The 27,455-nt window shown below is 35.3% G+C and overlaps 1 protein-coding gene across 1 annotated transcript in view; it reads right to left on the bottom strand.

Moving 5' to 3' along the window:
* The window catches only part of COL4A5 (collagen type IV alpha 5 chain), a 256,931-nt gene that overhangs the window by 53,254 nt on the left and 176,222 nt on the right, over positions 1–27,455 (bottom strand). The window contains exons 31-36 of the mRNA XM_004064693.4: positions 23,800–23,967; positions 22,328–22,417; positions 21,398–21,547; positions 19,879–19,977; positions 18,419–18,508; positions 17,864–18,003 (exon numbers count right to left, since the gene is read on the bottom strand). Of these exons, the coding sequence (XP_004064741.1) occupies positions 17,864–18,003; positions 18,419–18,508; positions 19,879–19,977; positions 21,398–21,547; positions 22,328–22,417; positions 23,800–23,967 (737 nt within the window). The remainder of the gene's footprint in view (positions 1–17,863; positions 18,004–18,418; positions 18,509–19,878; positions 19,978–21,397; positions 21,548–22,327; positions 22,418–23,799; positions 23,968–27,455) is intronic.

Below are 27,455 nucleotides of genomic sequence, written 5' to 3'. Positions count from 1 at the left end.
AGTTCCTCAATATTATTGTGTTGCTGTCTATCTCATTTCTTAGGTCTATTAGTAATTGTTTTATAAATTTGGGAACTCCAGTGTTAGGTGCATATATATTTAGGATTGTGATATTTTCCTGTTGGACAAGGCCCTTTAGCATTATACAATGTCCCTCTTTGTCTCTTTTAACTGTTGTTGCTTTAAAGTTTATTTTGTCTGATAGAACAATAGCTACTCTTGCTCGCTTTTGGTGTTTATTTGCATGAAAGGCTTTTTTCCACCCCTTTACTTTAAGTTTATGTGAGTCCTTATGTGTTAGGTGAGTCTCCTGAAGGCAGCAGATCATTGGTTGGTGAGTTCTTATCCATTCTGTAGTTCTATATCTTTTAAGTGGAGCATTTAGGCCATTTACACTCAATGTTAGCATTCAGATGTGAGGTATCATTGCATTCATCATGCTATTTGTTGCCTGCGTACCTTGGTATTTTGGGGTTTTTATTTTTGCCTTTTAACTTGTAGTTTTGTTTTGTAGGTCCTATGTGATTTATGCTTTAAAGAGGTTCTGTTTTTATGTGTTTCCAGGATTTGTTTCAAGTTTTAGAGCTCCTTTCCTCAGTTCTTGTTGTGGTGGCTTGGTAGTGGCGAATTCTCTCAGCATTTGTTTGTGTGAAAACAACTGTATCTTTCCTTAATATATGATGCTTAGTTTCACTGGATACAAAATTCTTGGCTGATAATTGTTTTGTTTGAGGAGGCTGAAGATAGGGCCCCAATCCCTTCAAGCTTGTAGGGTTTCTGCTGAGAATTCTGCTGTTGATCTGATAGGTTTTCCTTTATAGGTTACCTGGTGCTTTTGCCTCACAGCTCTTAAGATTCTTTCCTTCATCTTATCTTTAGATAACCTGATGACGATGTCCCTAGGCAATGATCGATTTGTGATGAATTTCCCAGGTGTTCTTTGTGCTTCTTGTATTTGGATGTCTAGGTCTCTAGCAAGGCTGGGGAAGTTTTCCTTAATTATTCCCCAAATATGTTTTCTAAACTTTTAGATTTCTCTTCTTCCTCAGAAACACCGATTATTCTTAAGTTTGGTTGTTTAACATAATCTTAGACTTCTTGGAGGCTTTGTTTATATTTTCTTATTCTTTGAGCTCTGAATTTCTTTCTTCTACTTGTTCAATTCTATTGCTGAGACTTTCCAGAGCATTTTGCATTTCTATAAGTGTGTTCATTGTTTCCTGAAGTTTTGATTGTTTTTATTTATGCTATCTATTTCCTTTAATATTTCTCCATTCAATTGTTGTATCATATTTTGGATTTCCTTACATTGGGCTTCACCTTTCTCTGGTGCCTCCTTGATTAGCTTAATAAGTAACCTCCTGAATTCTTTTTCAGGTAAATCAGGGATTTCTTCTTGGTTTGGATCCATTGCTGGTGAACTAGTGTGACTTTTTTTTTTTTTTTTTTTTTGGAGAGGGGGAGTGTTAAAGAGCCTTGTTTTTTCATATTACCAGAGTTGGTTTTCTGGTTCCTTCTCATTTGGGTAGCCTCTGTCACAGGGTAGGTCTAGGGCTGAAGTCTGTTTTTCTGATCCTTTTGTCCCATGGGATGTTCCCTTGATGTAGTACTCTCCCCCTTTTCCTATGGATGTGGCTTCCTGTGAGGGGCACTGCAGTGATTATTGTCTCTCTTCTTGGTTTAGCCACCCAGAAAGTCTACCCAGCTCTCAGCTGCTACTGAGAATTGTCTGCACAAAGTCCTGTGATGTGAACTGTCTATGGTCTCTCAGCCACGGGTACGAGCACCTCTTCCAGTGGAGGTGGCAGGGGGTGAAATGTACTCTGTGAGGGTTCTTATCTTTGGTGGTTTAATGCTCTATTTTGGGGCTGGTTGGCTTCCTGCCAGGAGGTGGCACTTTCCGGAAAGCATCAGCTGTGGTAGTACGGAGAGGAACCAGTGGTAGGTGGGGCCCTAGAAATCTCAAGATTATATGCCCTTTGTTTTCAGCTACTAGGGTGGATAGGAAAGGCTCATCAGGTGGGGGCAGGGCTAGGGACCTCTGAGCTCAGACCCTCCTTGGGCAGGTCTTGTTGTGGCTGCTGTGGGGGATGGAGGTGAGGTTCCCAGATCAATGGGGTTGTGTACCTAGGAGGATTATGGGTGCCTCTGCTGAGTCATGCAGATTGTCAGAGAAGTGAGGGAAAACCAGCAGTCACAGGCCTCACCCAACTCCCACACAAATCAAAGGGCCGATCTTACTCCCACTGTGCCCCTATTAACAGCCCCAAGTCTGTTTCCAGGTGGTGGGCGAGCAGGGCTTGAGAACTTGCCGCAGGCTACCTGCCACCAAGCTGCAAAAGAAAAGGGCTTGGTTCTTCCCCCATCTGTGGAGTCTGCACACTGGATTCATGCCCTCCCCCGAGTTCTGGCCAGGAGGCTTCTCGCCTGGTTCAAATTGTTACAAAGTTCAGCTGGAGGCTTCCTTCTCCCTGTGGTGCTTTCCCCCACTCCTCTGGCTGCCCTCCCGATGGATCCCTGTGGTGCCAGGCAGGAATGGCCTGCTTGGTGACCCAGCAAGCCCCCAGGGCCTTTCCTGCTGCTTCCTCTACCCCTGTATTTCACTTGGCTCTCTAAATGGACTCAGCTCCAGGTAAGGTCAGAAACTTCTCCCACAAACAGACCTCCAGTTTCTCCAGTGGCAGTGTGTATTTGGGAGAGAAGGATCTCCACTTTCCACTTCTATATTTGGGGCACTCACAGTATTTGAGGTGTCTCCTGGGTCCTGCAAGAGAAGTCCACTTCCTTCAGAGGGTCTGTGCATCCTCTTGTGATTACTGGTTTGTTGTTGCAGTTGATCTGGAACTAAATTCACAATGCGTACCTCTGTATGCTGCTCTGTCTGTCCAAGTTGGAGCTGTAATCCAGTCCTGTCTCCCGTCCACCATGATGATCCTCACTCTCCTCAATTTTCTCTGGGATAGCACATTTTGTTTAGCCATTCTTGTGATTTGGGTTTTCTTCACTTTTGGCTGCTGTGAGTATTCAAGTACACGTTTCTGTGCAGAAATACAGCTTCATTTCTCTTGGGAAAATACCTAGGAGTGGAATTGCTGAGCCATACGATAACTCTTTATTTAACTTTTTGAGGCACTGTGAAATATTTTTTTCACAGCAGCTGCATCATTTTACATTCCCACTGGCAGTGCAAAAGGGTTCTAATTTCTTCACATCCTTGCCAACATTTGTTATTTTCTCTCTTTATTATGCCTACTCAAGTAAGTGTGAAGTGGTATCTCAATGTGGTTTTGATTTGCATTTTCATAATGACTAATGAGGTTAAACACCTTTTCATGTACATACTGGCCATTTGTACATCTTTCTTGGAGAAATAGCTATTCAATTCCTTTGTTCATTTTTTCACTTAAAAATATTTTAACTGATAAAAACTATATACATTTATAGAGTATGATGTGATGTTATGATACATGTACACATTGTGAAATGATTAAATCAAGCTAATTAATATTTTCATTTTATGTGGCTTTTTAGAGTATCAAAATATACAAAACATAAATCTTACCATTTTAATTATTTTTAAGGGTATAGTCCTGTGGCATAAACAACATTCACACTTTTTGCAACCATCACCACCATATATCTCCAGAATTTTTTTTATCAACCCAAATGGAAACCTTATACTCATATCCACAATGAAATTAGTTAACACATCTAGCACTTCACCTAGTTACAGTTTTTTTTTTCAGTGTGTGGTGAAAGCAATTAAGATCTACTCTCAACAAATTTCAAGTATACAACACAATATTTTAAACTATAGTGCCCATGCTGTACATTTGATCCCTAGCGTTTATTCATCTTATAACTAACTAAATGTTTGTACCCTTTGGCCAATATCTCCTTATTTTCCCCTCCCCCATCCCTGAGCAATTACCATTCTACTTTCTGTCTCTATGAAATTGACTGTTCTAGGTACCTTATGTAACTGGGGTCATGTAATATTTGTCTTTTTATAACTGGCTTATTTCACTTAGCATAACAGCTTCAAAGTTAATCCATGTTGTAGTATGTATCAGAATATTATTCCATTTTAAGGTCAAAAAATATCTATTGTATGTGCATACCACATTTTATTACACATTCCTCTATCAATGGACATTTGGGATGCTTCCACCTTGTGACTTGTGAATAATGTCACAAGCATGGCTACAAAAACATCTCTTTGAGGTCCCATTTTTGTTTTCAATTATGTTAGATGTGTCTCCAGAAGTGAAATTGCTAGATCATATGATAATTCTGTGTTTACTTTTGAAGAACTGCCATAATGTTTTCCATAGTGGCTGCACAATTTTACATTCCTACTAGCAATACAGGAGAGTTCCAACTTCTCCACATCCTCACCAACACTTGTTATTTACCGTTTTTTATATAATAGCCTTCTTAATGGGTATGAAGTGTTATCTCACTGTAGAATTGACTGCATTTCCCTAATGATTAGTGATGTTGACCATCTTTTCATGTACTAATTTGCCATTTATATATCATCTTTGGAGAAAGGTCTATTCAAGTCATTTGCTTATTTCTGAATTGGGTTGTTTGATGGCTTTTGTTATTGACTTGTAGGAGTTCTTTTTAAAATTCTGGAAATTAATCTTTTACCAGATATACAATTTACAAATATTTTCTTCCATCCCATGAGTTGCCTTTTCACTCTATTAGTAGTGTTCTTGGATGCACAAAAGCTTAACATTTTGATGTTGTCCAATTAATCTATTTTTTCTTTTGTTGCCTGTGATTTCGGTGTCATATCCAAGAAATCATTGAAAAAAATCTAATGTCGTGAGGCATGTTGTCCCATGTTTTCTTCTAAGAGTTTTATAGTTTTAGGTCTTACATTTAGGTCTTCATTCTTTTTTGAATTAATTTTATATATGATGTAAGAAAATGGTTCAACTCCATTCTTCTGCATATGGACATTCATTTTACCCAGCACCCATTTGTTGAACGCCTTTCCCCATTGAACATCCTTGTCAAAGATCATTCAGCTACAGACCAGAGATTTTATCTCTGGTCTATCTATTACATTGGTCTATTTGCTGTCTTTATGTCAGCACCACACCGCTTTGATTACTATAACTTTGTAATATGTTTTGTAATAAAAAATTATTATGAGTCCTCCAACCTGGTTCTTTCTCAGAATTGTTTTGGCTAGTTGGGGTCCCTTGAGATTTCCTTGTGAATTAGACTAAGTTTTTCGTTTCTGGAAAAAAAAAAATGCCATTGGAGTTTTGATAGGCGTTGCATTGAATCTGTGTATTGCTTTGGGTAGTATGGACATTTTAACAGTATTAAATCTTCCATTTATTTCTGTCTTCTTTAATTCCTTTTAGCAATATTTTGTAGTCTTCAGAGCACAAGTCTTCCACCTTCTTGGTTAGGTTTATTCTTAAGTATTTTATTCTTTTTGATGCAACTGTAAATTTAATTTTCTTAATTTCCTTTTTGGAATGTTCATTGTTGATGCATCAACACATTCAAAACTGACTGCTGTGTGTTGATTTTTTATCCTGAATCTTTGCTGAATTTGTTTATTAGTTCTACCAATTTTCCTAATATATGGTATCTTTATAGAGTTTTCTACATAGCATTATATCATCTCTGAACAAAGATAATTTTACTTCTTCCATTCCAATTAAGATGACTTTTATTTCTTTTTCTTGCCTAATTGGTCTGGCTAGGAATTCCAGTACTATGTTGAAAGGAAGTAGTAAAATTAAGAATCCTTAACTTCTTCTTGGTCTTAGAGGAAAAGCATTCAGACTTTTACCATTGTTAGCTGTGGGTTTTTTCATATATGACCTTTATTATAAGTAGATAGTTCGCTTCTATTCCTAGCTTGTGGTGTGTTTTTTTAATGATGAAACAGTGTTGAATTTTGTCAAATGCTTTTTTTTTGCATTAATTAAGTGATCATGTGGGATTTCTCCTTCATTCTGTTAGTGTGATGGTGTATTACACTAATGATTTTTGTATGTTGAACTATCCTTGCATCCCAGGAAAAAATCTCACTTGACCATGGTATATAATCCTTTTAATATGCTGTTGAATTCAGTATGCTAGTATTTTGTTAAGGATTTTTTGCATCAATATTCATAAGGGATTTTGGTCTGTAGCTTTCTTTTATTGTAGTGTCTTTGTCTGGATTTGGTATCAGGGTAATCCAGGTATAATATAATGAGTTTGGAAGTGTTCCCTCCTCTTCAATTTTTTTGGAAGACCTTGAAAACAAATGCTGTTAATCCTTCTTTAATTGTTTGGAAAATATTTGGGAGGCTGAAGATCACTTGAGCCCACAAGGACAAGGCTGCAGTGAGCCATAACTGCACAACTGCACTCCATCCAGCATGGGCAACATAGCGAGACCCTGTCTCAAAAAAAAAAAAAAAAAGATTGGTAGAATTCACCAGTGTAGCCATCTGGTCCTGAGCTTTTCTTTATTGGAAGGTTTTTGATTACTGAGTCAATCTTCTTACTCACTTTAGGTCTATTCATATAATCTACTTCTATGATTCAGTCTTGGTAGATTGTGTCTTTCTAGGAATTTGCCCATTTCATCCAGGTTATCTAATTTGTTAGCAAACACCTGTTCATAGCAGTCTCATATATTTTTAGTTCTGTAAGATTGGTAGTAATGTCTCCTCTTTTATTTCTGATTTTAGTTGAGTCTTCTCTCTTTTTCTCATAGTCAAGCTAGCTAAAACTTTTTCTGTTTTGTTATCTTTTTGAAGAAACAACTTTTAGTTTTGTTGACTTCATCTATGATTTTTTTAGTTCTGTATTTTATTTATCTCTGCTCTAATCTTTATTATTTCTTTCTTTCTGCTGGTTTTGGATTTAGGTTTTCTTTTTCTAGTTCTTTAAGATGTAAAGTTAGGTTTTTGATTTGAGATGTTTCTTCTCTAATGTAAGTATTTACAGCTATTAATTTCCCATTTAGCATTGCTTTCACTACATCCTGTAAGTTTTGGTATGTTGTGATTTCATTTTCATTTGTCTCATTATATTTTCTGCCAGACATGGTGGCTCATGCCTGTAATCCCAGCACTTCGGGAGGCCAAGGAGGGTGGATTGCTTGAGGTCAGGAGTTCAAGACCAACTGGCCAACATAGCAAAACCCCATCTCTACAAAAAATTAGCTAAGCATGGTGGTGCGTATCTGTAATCCCATCTACTCAGGAGGCTGAGGCATGAGAATTGCTTGAGCCTGGAAGGCAGAGGTTGCAGTGAGCCACAATCACGCCACTGCACTCCAACCTGGGTAACAGAATAAGACTCTGTCAAAAAAAAACAAAAAAAAAAGACATTACATTTTCTAACTACCCTCGTGATTTCTTCTTTGCCTCATTGGTTAAGAGCGTCTTGTTTAATTTACATGCATTTGTAGATTTTCCAGTTTACTTTCTGCCATTGATTTCTAATTTCACTCCATCATGATTAAAAAATATATGCTGTGTGGTTTTAATCTTTTTAAGTGTATGAAGACTTACTTTGTGCTCTAATATATTGTCTATTCTGGAGAATGTTCCATGTGCAGTTGCAAAAATGTATATTCTGCATTTTTCTTGGATAGAATATTTTGTATATGTTTGTTAGGTCCAATTCACTTTGTGCACTTTTAAAAACTGAGTTATTTGCTTTCCGTTGAATTATAAGAATTCTTTATATATTCTGTATACAAATCCTTTATCTCATATATGATTTGCAAATATTTTCTTTCATCTCCGTGAGCTGTCTTTTCACTTTCTTGATGGTATCATTTGCAACAGAAAACACATTAAATTTTAATATAGCCCCATTTATTTTTTCTTTAGTTGTTTGTGCTTTTAGTGCCATAGCTAAGAAACCATTACCTAATGCAAGGTCACAAGAATTTAGTCATCTTTTATCCTAATATGTTTATGGTTTATGGTTTAGTTCTTATATTTAGGTCAGTAATCCAGTTGGAGTTAATATTTGTATACAGTATGAGACAGGGGTCCAGATTCATTCTTTTGCAGACAGGTATCCTCTTTTCCCAGCATGATTTGATTTTTTTTTTGTTTTTTATTTTAGATCCAGGGGTTATGTATGCAGGTGTGTTACATGGGTATATTATGTGATGTTGATGTTTGGGCTTCTAATGTTCCCATTGCCCAAGTAGTGAACATAGTACTCCATAGGTTTGTCAACACTTCTCCCACTCCCTACCCCTTTTGGGAATACCCAGAATTTATTGTTCCCATCTTTGCGTCCGTGTATACCCAATACTTACCTCCAAACTTTAAGTGAGAACATGTGCTATTTGGTTTTCTGCTTCTGCATTAATTTGCTTAGGATAGATAGTAGCCTCCAGCTGCATCCATGTTCCAGCATCATTTGTTGAAAAGACTATCCTTAACTCCCTTTAAATTGTTTTGGTACCTATGTTGAAAATCAGTTGACCAAAAATGTATGGGTATTTCTGGACTCTATCTATTCCATCAGTCTCTATGTCTACCCAGTGCTGGTATCATAGTTGTAGTAAGTTTTGAAATCCAGAAGAGTGAGTCCTCAAAATCTGTTCTTTTCAAGATTTCTTTGACTATTCTGGGTTCCTTGCACTTCCGTATGAATTTTAGGATACACTTGTCAATTTCAGCATAAAAGCCATCTGGGATTATGAAAGGGATGAATCTGTAGTATGATTAGATTTTAAAAAGGAGTTATGAAGGTTAGAACAATTACACTATATTAAAAGAGCATTACAGATTCATATAGTTCCATAGAGTCATTATATTTGAGAATTCCAGATATCTTAGACACCCTCTACTCCAGCCCTTTCATTTTAGATAAAAAGAAATACTATGTATAGAATGCTTTATAATTTACAAAGTGTTTCATTCCTTTTCCTTTTTTTTCTTTTTTATGAAGCATGTTTAATCTCATTGAAACCTCACAATAACTACAAAAAGTAGGATATTTTTTTCTCCCACTTTTTATGGACAAGGTACTGAAGACACTGAAGAATTAAGTGACTTATCAAGGTCATGTACACAAACCCAGGACTCAAATGTCTGCCTACTGACTCCTTGTCTGGGGTTTTCAGTATACTTTATTAATCATGCTTTTTGACTAACAGAGCTGTTGTTTCATAAACAGTGACATCCATAAAACAAACTACCTATCTGATATTTTACCACTATCCCTATTTCTTAACAACTCAGTAATTACAGAAATTTCTCTTATGCTTGTTTTCCCTCAATCATACCATTATATTTCCTAAAACTGTTCTTCTTCTCTTCCTTTATAATATGGGTACTCTTTGTTTCATGTGGTAGTGTGGAACTGGAAAAATGAAACTGCAAACCAAAATCATGTAAAGTGATCTTAATAATCAATGGGGGAAAATGTGATTATTCTATGACCTTTAAAAATGTTATCAAAACATTAAAATATGTTTTAATGTCAGATACACATGTATAAAGAAATAAAAAATAGTAAATCCAATATTTATTTGGTAAATGCTAATTTAAACATTAGAAACATTGAAAAATAAAGTGATTTATTTCATTGTAAAAAAGTTACCAAGAGTAATTTGAACAGTGTCTCCCTTCTTCTCGTATAACTTACAATACAGAGCACACATCTTTTCTATGCCTTGGCACAGAAATTGTCTCACTGTTTCTAAACTGAGATCAGCTTCCAGCATGTTAACCTTTATACTTTCAAACTTGTAAAATATCTCCAAGAGTTCCTTTAATGTGAAATTTGTGATGGCAACACTTCCTCTGTGACATCTTCATCCTTTTCATCAGTGCTCCTTTCCTCATTAATGTTGATAAGTTTGCCTTCACTAAGTTCCTTAGCTGCATATCTAGAGTCTCTCAAATGGTGGCAGTGTCTACAATTCTATGGTTGGCTATTAATTCTATAACCCCATTTACTTTAGATTCAAACCTTACTTCCAGTGCTATCACTTTCCTTTTTTTTTGTTGTTGCACTTTCTTCTTTGTTGGCTAATTTTCTCTTTTGATTATCCATTTTTGTAAAATGTCACATTGCTTTATCACTGGGAGACAAGGAGGTGACACAACTAAATGCTTTGCTGTCAGTGCAGGAACTGAACAGATGCATGGTTACTAATTAGTGACAGAATTTGAAAGAAGTGAAATTACTGTCCACTGACTGCAATGCACATCTGTTATTTAGATGATGATTTATAAATGGAAGAGTTAATATATCATAGCAACTAAAATTTAAACAATGTTGTTGTGGATCGGTGTTAAGTAATGATAACTGAAATTTGTGCAAAAGCAAAGATCACCTGTACCTAATAGAACTGAGCTAAAAAAACTTTTATTTTTTCAACATGTCACTATTTTAATGTATAATAATGCCATCTGAAAGAAACAACAGACTACTTTACATTATTTCCACAATATCATCTTTGTTAAGTTTCTAAATTTAGTGTAAAATTTGCTTACTGAAATATACTTGTAGGTCACACAGAAGAACTAAAAGCTAACCTCTCGCTTGTAGAGTTGAATATACTTTGGACATTTACCAATTAAAACATATTTTTCTGCTATCACCCATTAAAAATGTAGAGACAATTTATTATGGTAATTTTGATTCCATTAGTAAAATGTTAAAATTCACTCATTCCAGAAAAAAAGTTCATGAAAAAATTTGGAAAAGAAATTTAAATAGAATTTTATATCAGTGAATAAAGAATTGAGTTTGTAACAAATGAGGCTCAGTCAACTGGATATTTATTTGGGAAAAAAAATAAAGTTAGTTTCTCACCTCATACAATATACAGAAATACTCAGGTGCATTAAAATGCAAATGTACAGAATAAAACCATGAAAATCCTGTAAGAAATATATAAATCTATTTTTATAATCTGAGGATAAAGAAGTCTTCATAAGTAGAAGACTTTTTTTCCAAAAAATCCTAAAACCTATGTGACAGGCCTCAAGCCTTCCTTACCTCTTCCTCCCTCTCCCCCTCAATTGATGAATTTCCTATTTCAGCAACAAAATATTGACAATCAAAAAACTATGTTCCTGAGACTTTGCTGAAGTTACTTATCAGCTTAAGGAGATTTGGGGCTGAGACGGTGGGGTTTTCTAAATATACAATCATGTCATCTGCAAACAGGGACAATTTGACTTCCTCTTTTTCTAATTGAATACCCTTTATTTCTTTCTCTTGCCTGATTGCCCTGGCCAGAACTTCCAACACTATGTCGAACAGGAGTAGTGAGAGAGGGCATTCCTGTCTTGTGCCAGTTTTCAAAGGGAATGCTTCCAGTTTTTGCCCATTCAGTATGATATTGGCTGTGGGTTTGTCATAAATAGCTCTTATTATTTTGAGATACGTTCCATCAATACCTAGTTTATTGAGAGTTTTTAGCATGAAGGGCTGTTGAATTTTGTCGAAGGTGTTTTCTGCATCTATTGAGATAATCATGTGGTTTTTGTGTTTGGTTTTGTTTATGTGATGGATTACGTTTATTTATTTGCATATGTTGAACCAGCCTTGCATCCCAGGGATGAAGCCAACTTGATCTTGGTGGATAAGCTTTTTGATCTGCTGCTGGATTCAGTTTGCCAGTATTTCATTGAGGATTTTTGCATCGATGTTCATCAGGGATATTGGTCTAAAATTCTCTTTTTTTTGTTGTGTCTCTGCAAGGCTTTGATATCAGGATGATGCCGGCCTCATAAAATGAGTTAGGGAGGATTCCCTCTTTATCTATGGATTGGAATAGTTTCAGAAGGAATGGTACCAGCTCCTCTTTGTATCTCTGGTAGAATTCGGCTGTGAATCCATCTGGTCCTGGACTTCTTTTGGGTCAATTATTGGGTTAATTATTGCCTCAATTTCAGAGCCTGTTATTGGCCTATTCAGAGATTCAACTTCTTCCTGGTTTAGTCTTGGGGGGAGTCTATGTGTCGAGGAATTTATCCATTTCTTCTAGATTTTCTAATTTATTTGCATAGAGGTGTTTATAGTATTCTCTGATGGTAGTTTGTATTTCTGTGGGATCGGTGATGATATTCCCTTTATCATTTTTTATTTTGTCGATTTGATTCTTCTCTCTTTTCTTCTTTATTAGTCTTGCTAGCGGTCTATCAATGTTGTTGATGTTTTCAAAAAGCCAGCTCCTGGATTCATTGATGTTTTGAAGGGTTTTTTGTGTCTCTATTTTCTTCAGTTCTGCTCTGATCTTAGTTATTTCTTGCCTTCTGCTAGCTTTTGAATTTGTTTGCTCTTGCTTCTCTGGTTCTTTTAATTGATGTTAGGGTGTCGATTTTAGATCTTTCTTGCTTTCTCTTGTGGGCATTTAGTGCTATAAATTTCCCTCTACACACTGCTTTAAATGTGTCCCAGAGATTCTGGAATGTTGTGTCTTTCTTTTCATTGATTTCAAAGAAAATCTTTATTTCTGCCTTCATTTCGTTATGTACCCAGTAGTCATTTAGGAGCAGGTTGTTCAGTTTCCATGTAGTCGTGTGGTTTTGAGTGAGTTTCTTAATCCTAAATTCTAATTTGATTGCACTGTGGTGTGAGAGACAGTTTGTTATGATTTCTGTTCTTTTACATTTGCTGAGGAGTGCTTTACTTCCAACTATGTGTTCAATTTTGGAATAAGTGCAATGTGGTGCTGAGAGGAATGTATATTCTGTTGATTTGGGGTGGAGAGTTCCAGAGATGTATCATAAGCATTCTTATACACCAATAACAGACAAGCAGAGAGCCAAATAATGAGTGAACTCCCATTCACAATTGCTTCAAAAAGAATAAAATACCTAGGAATACAACTTATAAGGGAGGTGAAGGACTTCTTCAAGGAGAACTACAAACCACTGCTCAACGAAATGAAAGAGGACACAAACAAATAGAAGAACATTCCATGCTCATGGATAGGAAGAATCAATATCGTGAAAATGGCCATTCTGCCCAAGGTAATTTATAGATTCAATGCCATCCCCATCAAGCTACCAATGACTTTCTTCACAGAACTGGAAAAAACTACTTTAAAGTTCACATGGAACCAAAAAAGAGCCCACATTGTCAAGATAATCCTAAGCCAAAAGAACAAAGCTGGAGGCATCATGCTACCTGACTTCAAACTATACTACAAGGCTATGGTAACCAAAACAGCATGGTACTGGTACCAAAACAGAGATGTAGACCAATGGAACAGAACAGAGGCCTCAGAGATAACACCACACATCTACAACCATCTGATCTTTGACAAACCTGACCAAAACAAGAAATGGAGAAAGTATTTCCTATTTAATAAATGATGCTGGGAGAACTGGCTAGTCATAAGTAGAAAGCTGATACTGGATCCCTTCCTCACACCTTATACAAAAATTAATTCAAGATGGATTAAGACTTAAATGTTAAACATAAAACCATAAAAACCCTAGAAGAAAACCTAGGCAATACCATTCAGGACATAGGCATGGGCAAGGGCTTCATGACTAAAACACCAAAAGCAATGGCAACAAAAGCCAAAATAGACAAATGGAATCTAATTAAACTAAAGAGCTTCTGCACAGCAAAAGAAACTACCATCAGAGTGAACAGGCAACCTACAGAATGGGAGAAAATTTTTGCAATCTACCCATCTGACAAAGGGCTAATATCCAGAATCTACAAAGAACTTAAACAAATTTACAAGAAAAAATCAAACAACCCCACCAAAAAGTGGGCGAAGGATATGAACAGACATTTCTCAAAAGAAGACATTTATGCAGCCAACAGATACATGAAAAAATGCGCATCATCACTGGCCATCAGAGAAATGCAAATCAAAACCACAATGAGATACCATCTCACACCAGTTAGAATGGCGATCATTAAGAAGTCAGGAAACAACAGGTGCTGGAGAGGATGTGGATAAATAGGAATGCTTTTACACTGTTGGTGGGAGTGTAAACTAGTTCAACCATTATGGAAGACAGTGTGGTGATTCCTCAAGGATCTAGAACTAGAAATACCATTTGACCCAGCCATCCCATTACTGGGTATATACCCAAAGGATTATAAATCATGCTGCTATAAAGACACATGCACATGTATATTTATTGTGGCACTATTCACAGTAGCAAAGACTTGGAACCAACCCAAATGTCCATCCATGACACACTGGATTGAGAAAATGTGGCACATATACACCATGGAATACTATGCAGCCATAAAAAAGGATGAGTTCATGTCCTTTGTAGGGACATGGATGAAGCTGGAAACCATCATTCTGAGGAAACTATCGCAAGGAGAGAAAACCAAACACCGCATGTTCTCACTCATAGGTGGGAATTGAACAATGAGAACACTTGGACACAGGGCGGGGGACATCACACACCCTGTCATGGGGGAGGGATAGCATTAGGAGAAATACCTAATGTAAATGATGAGTTAATGGGTGCAACAAACCAATATGGCACATGTATACATATGTAACAAACCTGCACATTGTGCACATGTACCCTGGAACTTAAAGTATAATAAAACAAATAAATAAATAAAATAAAAAACTATGCTCCTGATCTTTCTCACTAAACCTGCTTTTTTCAAAGTTTTTGTATTTCAGCATATAGCAACTCCACTCTACTTGCTCAGGATAAAAACTGGAGTCATTCTTGATTCCTCTCTCTCATATTCCATACACAAATCTTCCTGGCTTGACATATATTATGTATTCAAAATCTGCCCATTTCTTATCACTTCCCCTGCCACTATCTTGATCCAAGCCATCAACATCATTAGCCTGCATTATTTAAATATCACTATAACTGGTTTCCCTGCTTTCCATCCTTGCTCCTCTATGATCTGTTTCCAAAACAGGTGCTGTGATAGTTCTTAAAATTAATGTACAATCATGTTAACTCTTTCCATTTGCTCCCCGATTCACTCAGGAGTAAAAGCCCCTACTATGATGATCTATAAGGCACTATATAATCTTTCCCCCATTACCAATCTAATCTCATCTCCTACTTAGTTTCAACTCACTCATTCTGTTTAACACACTGGACTCATTTATGTTTCTCAAACATGTCAGGTATGCTCACACCTCAGGGTTTTTGTATGACTTACTCTCTTACTGCGGTGTGGTCACTGCTCTATCTTATCAGAGAGACTTTCCCTTAGTAACCTATTTCAAAATATAACAATTTCCAGAAATTCCTATCATCAAGTCTTGCTTTACTTTTCATCATGAGATTTATCACATTCTAACATAATACAGACTTATTTATTTTGTTTATTGTATGACTCCTTGACTAAATATAAGCTCCATGAAGGCAGTAAAAGTTTGTCTGTTTTGTTCAGGCTGTATCTCCAGCACCTAAAACAGTACCTGGTAAATCATACATACTCAACAGATATTTTGTGAATGAATAAATAAATGAGTACATAATTTGCCTATGTAAAAATTTCAAACATCTACATAATGAAATGCACAGTAAACATGCTATAAGACAAACAACTGACTGGGAGAAAATATTTGCAACAAATATAACAGACAGTGGATGCATCTTCACATTTATAATGTACTCTTACAAATCAGTATGAAATACATAACCAAGTCCTCTCGTAAAACAGTGAGGCAAAGAGTATAAATAGACAATTTACAAAAGAGTTAAAAACATCTGAAACCCCACTTGTAATCAGGAAAATTCAAATATAAACAATAATGATACACTACTTTTCACCCATTAGATTGGTAAAATTTTTTAAATTGATAACACCCAATATCTGTAGAATGAGGAGAAAATCACTTACACTAATCATGAAAGTATAAAGGTGTAGAGTTACTTAATTGGAAAATTTGGCAGTAAATATAGATATTAAAAAGGCATATATGCTGGGTTCTAGCAACTGCTCAGAATTTATTCTATGGTGATATTTACCAAAGATTCTTAAGATACGTATGTAAGAATATGGATAAGAATCTTCAGTGCAAAATATGTTTGTAATCATGAACCTAGAAATAATTTTCATATTCATAATAGGTTAAATTATTTATAGTGAACCCCCATAAAAATACTATATAATTATAAAAAATAATAAGGCATACATTTATAGGCTGATAAAGAAAGTTTGTCAAGATTTACTATGTGGTGACAGCTAGGTACAGAGCAGATGTATAGTATAATTTTGTATATATAAATTAAAATATGAGAAAACATCTACATTTGGAAGGTCCAGCATCATTTCATGTATCAATAATTGGGGAAAAATATTTACAATTTTAATTGTAATATGCTTTCCATCATAATAAGATGCATTCCAATATTAGATATTTTGGATGTAAAAAATGAGTATTAAAACTGATGAAATATCATATATGCATGCATATAAATGCATTTAGAAAACCTTTCTTGAAGAATATGAGAGAAACTACTAAAAGTGGTTACCCTGGAGAAGAAGAACTGGGGATTTGCGGTTTGCGAACATGTAAAAAGGAGAGTTTTTATTTTACATCTTTTCATACTGGTTGTATTTTAAAATCAAGTTCATATGTTACATTATTATAAGCGTTTTAAAAAGCCAAAAAATTAAATGCACTTATCCTTTGATCCAACAATTACACTTTTATGAAACTATACAGTATAAATAACTACATATATGTCCACAGATATAATGTATGACGACAAAGAAAATTGTCTAAGATATATTGAAAAAAGAAATAAAAAGGGGTAAGTGATAAAGCAAGGTACAGAGTAGCATGCATACCATGATTCTACATATATACAATGTGTAGAAAAAGCCCCAAACTCTATATGCATATATATAAATGTGTAGAACAAGGAATTCAAATTTATATATCAACTATTGACAGTGGGCCTCTATTAGAAAAGGAATGATAAAAAGAGGATGGGGCATGAAGAAGATTTTCACTCTTACTCTTAATATGTCTATATTATTTTTTAATAAAATAATATATTCAATGTCACTGGTAAAATATAAATATAACAGAGAAAATTAAAATTCACTTCAAGAAACTTCACATTGTTAAACTGGAATGAACATACAGAAACTTCTCTTGATTATCTCTTTATAAGACATTGATCAATTAGATGATCAAAATAAAGTATTTTTATATAATATTAAAAGAAAAATTATCTTTACATACAATTCAGTAAATTCTTATATCACTGGGAACTTTCACTATTTCCATGAAAACTGAGTACCAAAATTCCTTTTCTAATACTTTTTAGGTCTGTGGTCTGACTACATGATTAAGGAGTTACTACTTTTTGACATGGAACTAAACAATTGTCAAATAAATTCCTGTTGAGTCCAATGATTCTGAAACAAATTCTAAATTTGATTACTTGAGAAACACCACCAAAGTTTTCACATTGAAGAGAGAAGTAGAGGGAATTGTAAAACTGTATTCAGAGGACTATCTCAGACACACAGTTAAGAATACTACTACATTAGCATTAACTGTCACTTTGTTTATAAGTCTTTTCAAATTAGTGAATAATAATATTAGGACAAAGGCCAACAACTCCATCACTAAAAAGGGATGGACTAACAAGACCAGAAAAATCTAGGCATTGAGATTATTGAAGTATATCCAGAAATTAAGATAGAAGAAAAACAAAGAAACCAGAAAGTTTTCCCTTTTTATTTTGGACTGGCCACAAACCCTAAAACATATCTTCTTATCATCTAAGAGAAAAGAAAAGGAATAAATCTCTTATCCAGAATATACTATGTCATTCTATAGTTTGTTTAATGAAAACTTAGGAATGAGCATAGTATTAAAAAATTTCATATCTGCTCAAGTATGTGCCTAAAACTATATGCCAAAGATTACCTTTGGACCAGGAAGACCTGGAAGACCAATGCTTGAAATACCAGGATCACCTTTGTCGCCTTTCTGTCCAGGTAATCCTGGGGAGCCAGGTTGTCCAGGAACTCCAGAAGGTCCAGGAGGCCCTTCCACACCCTGAGGCCCTGTTGAAAATATGTGATATATAATATTTTACAAAATATGCTTTACTTGTGGATTATCTAAGATGCATATGACCAAGCAAAAAGATTTTTAAAAACCTCCGCAAACTCTGAGTTAGATAATAATGAGCCTCACAAACACAATTATATAAAAGCCTACTTTTAAAGGAAGTTTAAATAAAAGGGGGTATAGCTGGAGAAAAGATGTTTGTGAATTACAACTTTTAAGGTTTCTACAATTTTGTCCCTTAATTCCCATTTTAAATATTTGTGTAACAAGAGAACACTACCCACTGATTACCTCAGATATTGTTTCAGTCTGATTCTATCAACACCAGTCTCTTTTCTGACAAAAAAAGAGATAATGAACCACCTTTCATTAATGGGACTACATATTTGGAAGATTTTCATCACTCACCTGGAAAACCCATATCACCGATGGTTCCTTTAAGTCCAGGAGGTCCTATAAGACCTGGCTGTCCAGGGAGACCAGGGTTACCTTTGGGACCTAGAAAAGTCAAATTGGTAAAATTAAGACAATGTAGCAATATTGGGGTTGTCTGGTTTCATGGGAATGGATAGTCATTAAAATGCAAACATGGGATTAGATGGATTAAATCTGAATATATGATTAAGGTCCACAGATAGAACCCAACATAAAACATCTCCTTGGGAACATATTACAATATAACCATGGTAATAGAGGTCTCCTAATATAACTTTAAAAAAAAATTAAAAAGTTACCAGAACACCTTGTTTCTTTTCCTAAAACAATTCCAATCACCTGAAGTGCTATTTGCTGTATGTGTACAACTACCCTTAATGTATTTTCACAGATAAATCCAATATAATAAGTCTGTTTTTTAAAAGATTCAGAAATGGGCTTCTCATGTAGAGCGTGATTATATGAGATCAGAAAGAGAAAAGGTGGTAACCTGTTATGATATAGTTTAGTACATTAGGCCAGGGAGAGATTAGAGGTGGTGGACAGATACTGGGCAGTGACCTGAACAGGCATGGCTGCTCTGTTTGTACATTTTTCCTAGCACATAGGTGCTTGAGCTCTGTGATGTCATCTGGGTTTTTTCCTAGGACCACAGTATTGCCTTAAACTTTTTTTATTTTATTTTTTTCCTTTACAATGACTTCTAACTTGGAAAAGAGAATGCAGAAGATGTGAGGGAGAGATAGGAAGGGAGTTTCTCTTTACAACTATATCAAGGCCATGTAGTATGGAGTCTAGAGCAAATAACTGAACTTAAGGGACTTTGTAAGAATGGGGACCGCTGCTCTTTATTTCCTTAGGAAACAAACTAAAAGAAAGTGGCTGAAGAAGAAACAAGAAAGAGTTTTAGTAGGATTTAAAAAAATGTCGACTCTAAGAGTGATTAATGCTGTAACTGACTACCAAGAGAATTTGTGAAATTTTCATGCCTAGAAATTTAAAAAAACAGAATCAATAGCCATCTGTTTTACATGGTTTAATGACTGACTTGTCTAAAGGCAGAAAGAAAAAAAAGCAGGACAAGGTGAATTCTTCAGGCCTTCATGAGATAATTGTCTCATTTATATATTTTGCAATGTATGTAACAAAACACAACACCTTATTTGGATCACACTTCTGATTCTGTGTATACCCTGCTGCCACAAAAAGAAGAAACTGAATAATCAAGGCAAAATATCCTATAAAATCTTGACTGCTGAAACTAGAGCCAAAGGGCAATATTTTTGCCGAAAGTGAGCTCCATATTTCAGTAGCTACCCAAGCTTATTACCATGACCAAATCCACAGCATCTTCAAACATGACAAACACATAATTATTTATCCAGAATTCAGTGTCAGCTAAGCAATTGCTACAAATGGCCTATCACACTTACCTGGTGGTCCTGGTAATCCAGGTTGTCCACTCAGTCCAGGTTGCCCTGGGTCTCCAGGCAAACCCTGATAACCTTTTGGCCCTGAAACTCCAGGTATACCTTCCAAGAATGAGTAGAAGAGGCAAGTTAGGATGATATTGTTCATCCATGAAATAACTTTGGCAAAGCAAGCTACTCAAGTGTTAAACTATAAGTGAATTAGAGGAACTGGTGATATTCTGATATAGTATGAGCTATTAGTACTGGACTCACACGAAAATCCTTCACTTTTTAGTTACCTACCATCAAGAAATTCAGAGCACTCAGTAGTGAAATCACTTTCCTATTTTGGGCCTCATTTTCTTACAATGGAAATGAAGAAATAAGGAATAAGGACAGATAATCTCTAGGTTATCTCTTAGATTCTGACTATATTTAATAAGCCTATAGTAGAGGTCAAGTATAGTTTACTGCCCCTATTATACAGGAAGCATAATTGAAACAGAAAAGAAGCCTTGCAAGGGGTAAGCCAAGAAAGTCATTCCATAAAAAATTAGGTGACCCTGCCTCTTTCTTGACTATATACAACACTGAATTAATATTTTTAATTCTTTTTTGAGGAAAAATCCCACCAAATCCTGCTCATAGGGAAACTGTTAACATCTGTGTACACTCACATACACATACACATACACATACACATGAACTGACAATATTGATGGATAGAACATACAAAGAGCCACAAACTTTACTATAAGCTGCAGATACACAGATATAGCTAGTTTTAACATTCCATATTGCTTGAAAGGCTATTCTATATAGATTGGGTGCCAAGTGCTTTATATAATGATTTATGCTTATCTATATTTTATGATGTTTTGTTATGAACATGTTATACTTCTATAAAAAGGAAAAGGTTTTTTTTTTTATTGAAAACCCCACGTAATATTTTACGCTGTATTTGTTTCTAATAAAATAACTATATGGACACAATTGTTCCCTAGATCTACTTTCAGTGACTTCCCCTCGGGCTGAACTTGGCTGTTCATAGTCCAATACTTGTTTATTCTGCCAAAGTAGAATAACGGTGAACTGTATTTGAAAGACAAGTATGATATGGATATCAAAATACTGCAGGACAACAATGTACCATTCATCCTTATCTGGTATCAATGAGAAAAAAATGAAAGGACTAGCAAATTTCCTAAACACTGAAATTTGTTTTTCAAGTGATTGTGGCTATATATCCTTTTCCTGTATTACTTTTTAGAAAGCTAGTAGTTGACTGCCTAAGTCTATTTTAAAACCTCACTAGTGGTTAGGTAAAGCTCGTGATAGGTAAACTATAAAGAAAATACTCAAACAAAAGTTCATTGGTGAAACAGTATGAATGAAGTGAAAATTAATATGTTACCAAAATTTGATGCATTTAAGTGCCTTTGTTGGTGAATTCTGTATTATAAGTAACTTTTCATGCTATTTAAAAATTAAACTTCAGATATATCAGGAAAAATATTCATAAATAAATTCATTCACTCACCTGGTAAGCCAGGTTCCCCCTTCTCTCCTTTTGAGCCCAGAAGATTTGGATCCATTGGTCCAGGAGGGCCTGGAAGGCCAGGCTCTCCTTTACTACCTTTTTCTCCTGCAGGGCCAGGAAGTCCTGGCTGACCCTGCAAGCCATCATCACCTAAAATCAATGTGTGCGAAAACATAATATATCAATTTTATCCATCAAAGATTAATGCATATAAAGATTATTGATACGTTTCATAGTTGAGTAGGCCACTGGCCACTCAAAACATTTATGCACCTTGGATGTACTCTATGAATTACTTGAGTGCATACACATTTTTATACTCAGATAACAATCCCTCCATCTGGAATTCCTTGACAACAATAGAGGCCGACTATAAAAAAATTAATGCTTAATCCAGACGGGCACGGTGGCTCAAGCCTGTAATCCCAGCACTTTGGGAGGCTGAGGTGGGCAGATGACTAGGTCAGGAGATCGAGACCATCCTTGCTAACATGGTGAAAATCCTTCTCTATTAAAAATTACAAAAAAATATTAGCCGGGCGTGGTGGCAGGCGCCTGTAGTCCCAGCTACTCGGGAGGCTGAGGCAGGAGAATAGTGTGAACCCAGGAGATGGAATTTGGAGTGAGCTGAGATCACACCATTGCACTCCAGCCTGGGCAACAGAGCGAGACTCCGTCTCAAAAGACAAAAAAATTAATGCTTAATCCTTATATTTTGTTATTTTGAGCTAAGCATTTACCATGTATCATGGTATCCAAACTAAGCATGTAACCAAATTGAAAACAAGACCTATTTAAATGCCATGTTACATAGAAACACAAGTAACCATTGCTCATTTTAAAACAGTCAACAAAAATATTCTGTACTGACGTAAAGCTATATTTAATTTTCCCTCTCACATACGTCTGGCAGCAAACCTTGATTATTACCTTTAAGACCAGGTACACCACTCCTGCCAGGAATTCCCAAAGGTCCTGGTGGGCCTGGAGGTCCCATCATACCCATTTCACCTTTGGTACCTTTGAAGAATATCAATAAGTAATGTTTGCCTTTCTTTGACTTAGGGAACATAAAAAGTAAGTTTTAAGATGTCAACTAGAAAACTATTGAGGGTTGGAGGTAAGGCACTGTTAAGTTTTAGACGTTTTGACCATAGTGCCCACTACTGCTGATACCCATGAATAAGGAGACTCAGTCTGGTAGCTAATCTCTAAAGATGGCCCCCCAGTGAACCATATGTCCCAGTATGTACAATCTACTATAAAACCCTCACCTGGAACTAGGGTTGATTCTGTACCTCACACTTGACTAAATGACATTGTGTGACTCCCAAGCCTAGATCAAAAGAAGTCTTGCAGGCCAGTCACAGTGGCTCATGCCTATAATCCTAGCACTTTGGGAGGTTGAGGTGGGAGGATTGCTCGAGGACAGGAGTTTGAGAGCAGCCTGGGCAACATAGTGAGACTCCATCACTACAAAGAAAAAAATAAAAAAAAAAAAATAGCTGTGTGTGGTGGTATGTGCTTGTAGTCCCAGCTACTTGGGAGGAGGCTGAGGCAGGAAGATGGCTTGAGCCCAGGGGTTTGAGGCTGCAGTGGGCTGTGATCATGTCCCATTGCACTCCAGTCTGGGTGACAGAGTGAGACCCTGTCTCAAAAAAAAAAAAAGAAGGAAGGAAGGAGAGAGAGAAAGAAAGAGAGGAAAGAAAGAAAGAAGAAAAGGAAAGAAAGAAAGAGAAAAGAGAGAAAGAAAGAAAGAAAAGAAAGAAAAAAAGAGAAAGAAAGAGAAAGAAAGGGAAAAAGAAAGAAAGAAAGGGAGAGAGAGAGCGAAAGAAAAGAAATCTTGCCGCTTCTACCTGTAGTTCCTGAAACACTCACTTTTCTCTTGTGGGATTCTCCCTGTTGGAAGCCAGCTGCCATGGAAGGGGAGCAACCAGCCTTATACTACCATAATGTGAGGAGCCTAAGCCATGCGAAGAGGTATCATGGACGATGAGATGACATGTGAGCTAATGAACACCCAGATGTCAGAGAAGTGCCATCTTAGAAGTAGACCTTTCAGTCCCAAACACTCCAGCTGGGGCAACGTGGGTTAGAGATAAATGACCCAGTCAAGTCATCCCTTAATTCTAGAGCTGCAAAATCTTCAGCAAAATTAAAAGGTTGGTTAAAATCATTAAGTTTTGGGGTTGTTTGTTATACAGTAATATATAACTGGAACTCTCACAGAGGAAAATGTGCAGTGAAAATAGCAAAGTGAGCTTCCTGCAGTCATAGATATTTAATGCTCATCCTTAAGGGATCACGTCAATCTAGAAAAGTGTAACATGGGAATTATCTACCAGAGTCGTGTTAGTTTTAATTTCCTTAATCCAAATCAGAGAAAACTTTAAACAAATTACCTGGAAATCCAGAGGCACCTGCTTTTCCTGGAAGCCCTGGTGATCCTGGAGGTCCTATAGGACCAGGTGCTCCGGGGATCCCTGGACTGCCTCTTTCACCTGGGGGTCCTGGAACATCAAGTCCAGGGGGTCCTGGATCCCCCTTCTCTCCTGGTATTCCATGTAAACCTAGTTAATACAATATCAATATTAATAAGTACTGAAGCAGTTTTAAAAGATGTATCTGGTTATATTTCTAGTAAACAAGTGATAGAACCCTGTATATAACAGACCTAAGAGTGAGTTAGAGATACTTTTGACATCATGCACACAAAATAACTGAACAATCAAGCTTTAGGATTTTCAAGCAGATTGCTCTAAGACAGTGCTTCTCAAATTATTTCTGGCAAAAGGCCAATCTTTTCTTAATTCCTAGTTAATCACAGGCTAATATTTTTTATAAAATACAATAAAAATTACTAAAACTGAATAAAAAGCCAAAGATGCAAAATAAAAGCCTACCTTTTTGGTTATTATATTCAACAGATACAATTACACTATCAAATTGCTATAAAAGTTTCTAAATGCTTACTCTCAACATTTGTATTAATCCTATTGTAGACTGATAAATTATTTGACACTGGTCTATTGAACACACTTACATTTGCATTGTTCTAATGTATTATAAATTATTAGTACACATCTCTATGAGCTCCCAAAATTATTGATTACTGAATAAGTCACTTAAGTGGACCTCTTAAATTGTATTTTACCTTTGTTTTGCACATTGTTTTAATAATACATTAATAATATGTTACTATTAGTATTTTTTGTCATCTTTTGTTTCTCCAACCAAGATTTTACAGAAAAAAAATGACACAGCAAAAAATATTTAACCTTAGTAAGTTTCTGTAAGGCTGATTTTCCCCCAAAAGCAAGGTGGTTAAAAAAAGAGTATGTTTATGGGAAAAGAATTACACTAAAAATACTATGTAACTTCCCACTCCAAAGCCTACCAGCTGTGAGACTTACGTGAGTCACTTAACATTGATCCTCATCTGCTAAATGGGGATTATGCCATAACCAATTGGAAACTAGGGGTTGAGCCAGATGATCATTCCAAGTCTCCTTTCAACAATAAGATCTAAATTTATTGTTGAAGACTCAGTGGTGATTATTTTTGTAGAGAGTAAGATGCTAGGGTTTTAAGATCTGTTTTATGTCATATTTCAGCATGGCCCTAAACTGACAAAATCCACTTTGAAGATTAGAGAATTACACTCAGTTGGCAAAGTAGCGATAGTTCCAATGCTGCCATTTTGCAGTAAAAGACTATAAAAAGGAGAGAGAGATTTTTATATCATATTTGTGAAAGATGATATGATGCCTAACAGTGAACATGATTATAGCTTTATATGGATCACTATCTATTGTTATATTATAGCTCACAAAGATTTTTAATAGTTGGGTTTTCAATATAAATAATTTATCTTTTGAAACATGCTCCAAGAGAGCAGTTCTATAAAATAAGGAAAATAAACCAAAGACTTAAATCTGGAGAAATGTTTGTTTTCCATGTTTAAAGCTTTACTTTAAGATATGGCTTTTGAGGAAGAACTACAGTACCTGGTACACCTGATGTTCAAGAGGCAGGGAATTACAGTTCAGCAGCAAGTTGGGCCACCCAAGCAGAAGTAAGTTGCAAAAAGTTTCATTAGGTTAGGGGAAAAAAAACTAAGCATTTAAAAATTAGAACATAAAACTCTACAAATAGAAGTTATTAGACCTCGATTCACTGCTGTCATATATTAGAAATGAGTGAAAAAACTTATTTTAGGCATTTGCTTAGATGTTCATATAGCATATTCTATAAATGAAATGTATTTGCCAATAATGACATAATAAAATATTTACATTCACAAAAGTATTACCTTTTGGTAAAGGTCAGCTTTTCAATTGTTTATCTCTGACTTAATGATTTAAATAATCATTTTGGAATTTAAGCTCCTAAAGTTTAGTTCAAATTTAAAAATTAATTTAATTTTATACTACAACAGGTTGAGTATAGATAAATCAATCATTATTAGCATATGATTATGGAGAAACAACTTGCATGCACTAGGCAAGGATTTCTTTCTTCATCGTTATTATTAGTAGTAGTAATAACAGACATTACACTATACTTCCTCCCATAGCATAGATTTTTTCCATGAATACTGTCAGGAATACACATCCTGGTAAGATCCAGGATGAAGAAGTCAATATAAATCCCAAAATTCCGCTAAATTTCCCCACAATAACAAGAATTATATGGATATGTCTACAGATGTGATATAGGGATATATTGATGTTCTACATTTATTGGCAGCCGAATGGAACCAGTTTATAAAAAAAGGAAAATTTCAAAAACATGTATTATTCGTGAGAACTTTCCATACACACACATACACACACCCTCCCCCTACCCAAGGGTTTTGTAGCCTCCTGAAGTGTTAGAAAACTATTTTCTCCTTCATCTATGAAAATGACATGAATAATTCATAAACAATTCCTAGGGTTTTGCTGTTGTTGTTTTGTTTGTTTTGATTCACATTAGTGGTGATGAATTTTTTTTTCCTCTTTAGCTGATTTAGCCATATGCTTTGTCCTAAGACTGGACACGCACTATAACACATTTGGTTCTGGTTATGATATGATCTGTGAACATGAAATAGAGCATATTTAACTGATCTCTAAAAAAATTCAGTAAGACAGTAATTGTACAGGTAATGGCCAAAGAAAATAACAGGAATCAACAACCTCCATTTCTGCCTGGGTTAGTAGGTCATGAGATGAAAAATATTTTGTTTCTAGTCCTTTGGCAATTTTTCTTTTATTTCCCTGCTATGGAATGCGAAATTGATATTCAATGGGACCTTAACTTATAAACGTGTTAAACTGTATAGCCTGGTTTAGAAAAGAGAAAGGTAAATAGTAAAAGCTTAATTAAATAATAGAAAACTGGAGTTCAAAGGAAAGCCTAAAAAGCATAATGTAAACATTCTACAATAGAGAGATAACAGTATAGAATATTTTGCATTTTTCCTATCGCAAAATGAAATACAAGTATATTAAATAAGCTTATTACAAAAACATTGATAGAGTTTCAGCCATGCAACATAAGTAGGTTTATCAAGATATAAGTAATAATCTTTCCGATTACCTTATTATTGAGATTTATGGACATAAATCAGGATATTTTTTAAATGAACTAAGATAATATTCTACTTTGGTGATGTAAGTAAAATTTACCTAGAAAGTGAGTATATGTGCCTTGTATAAATATGAAATGTGGTCCATCTCATAGTAAAATGAAAAGTACTGTGATTTGAGAACATTTCTATATTAAGGGTGAATTCAATAAATTTTCATGCTAGTTCCTGTTAATTTCATTTATTTGTTGAATCATATTAATATCTTGAATTCTATGGCTATACATATATTTACAAAAGAAATAGATGAAGTTTAATTCAGCATTATTACTTTTCTTCCTGCCCATCCTATTTATACTTTATAAATCAATATCTCTATATCTATATTATATTTATATCTATATATTTATCTATATATTATATTTATATCTGGTTATAAGTCCTTTGTCAGATATATAACAGAGGGAGAAAGAGAGAACATTAGAT

Source organism: Gorilla gorilla, chromosome X (genome assembly GCF_029281585.2).
Source record: "Gorilla gorilla gorilla isolate KB3781 chromosome X, NHGRI_mGorGor1-v2.1_pri, whole genome shotgun sequence".
NCBI lineage: Eukaryota > Metazoa > Chordata > Mammalia > Primates > Hominidae > Gorilla > Gorilla gorilla.
This window is presented reverse-complemented; position numbering and strand designations above follow the sequence as displayed.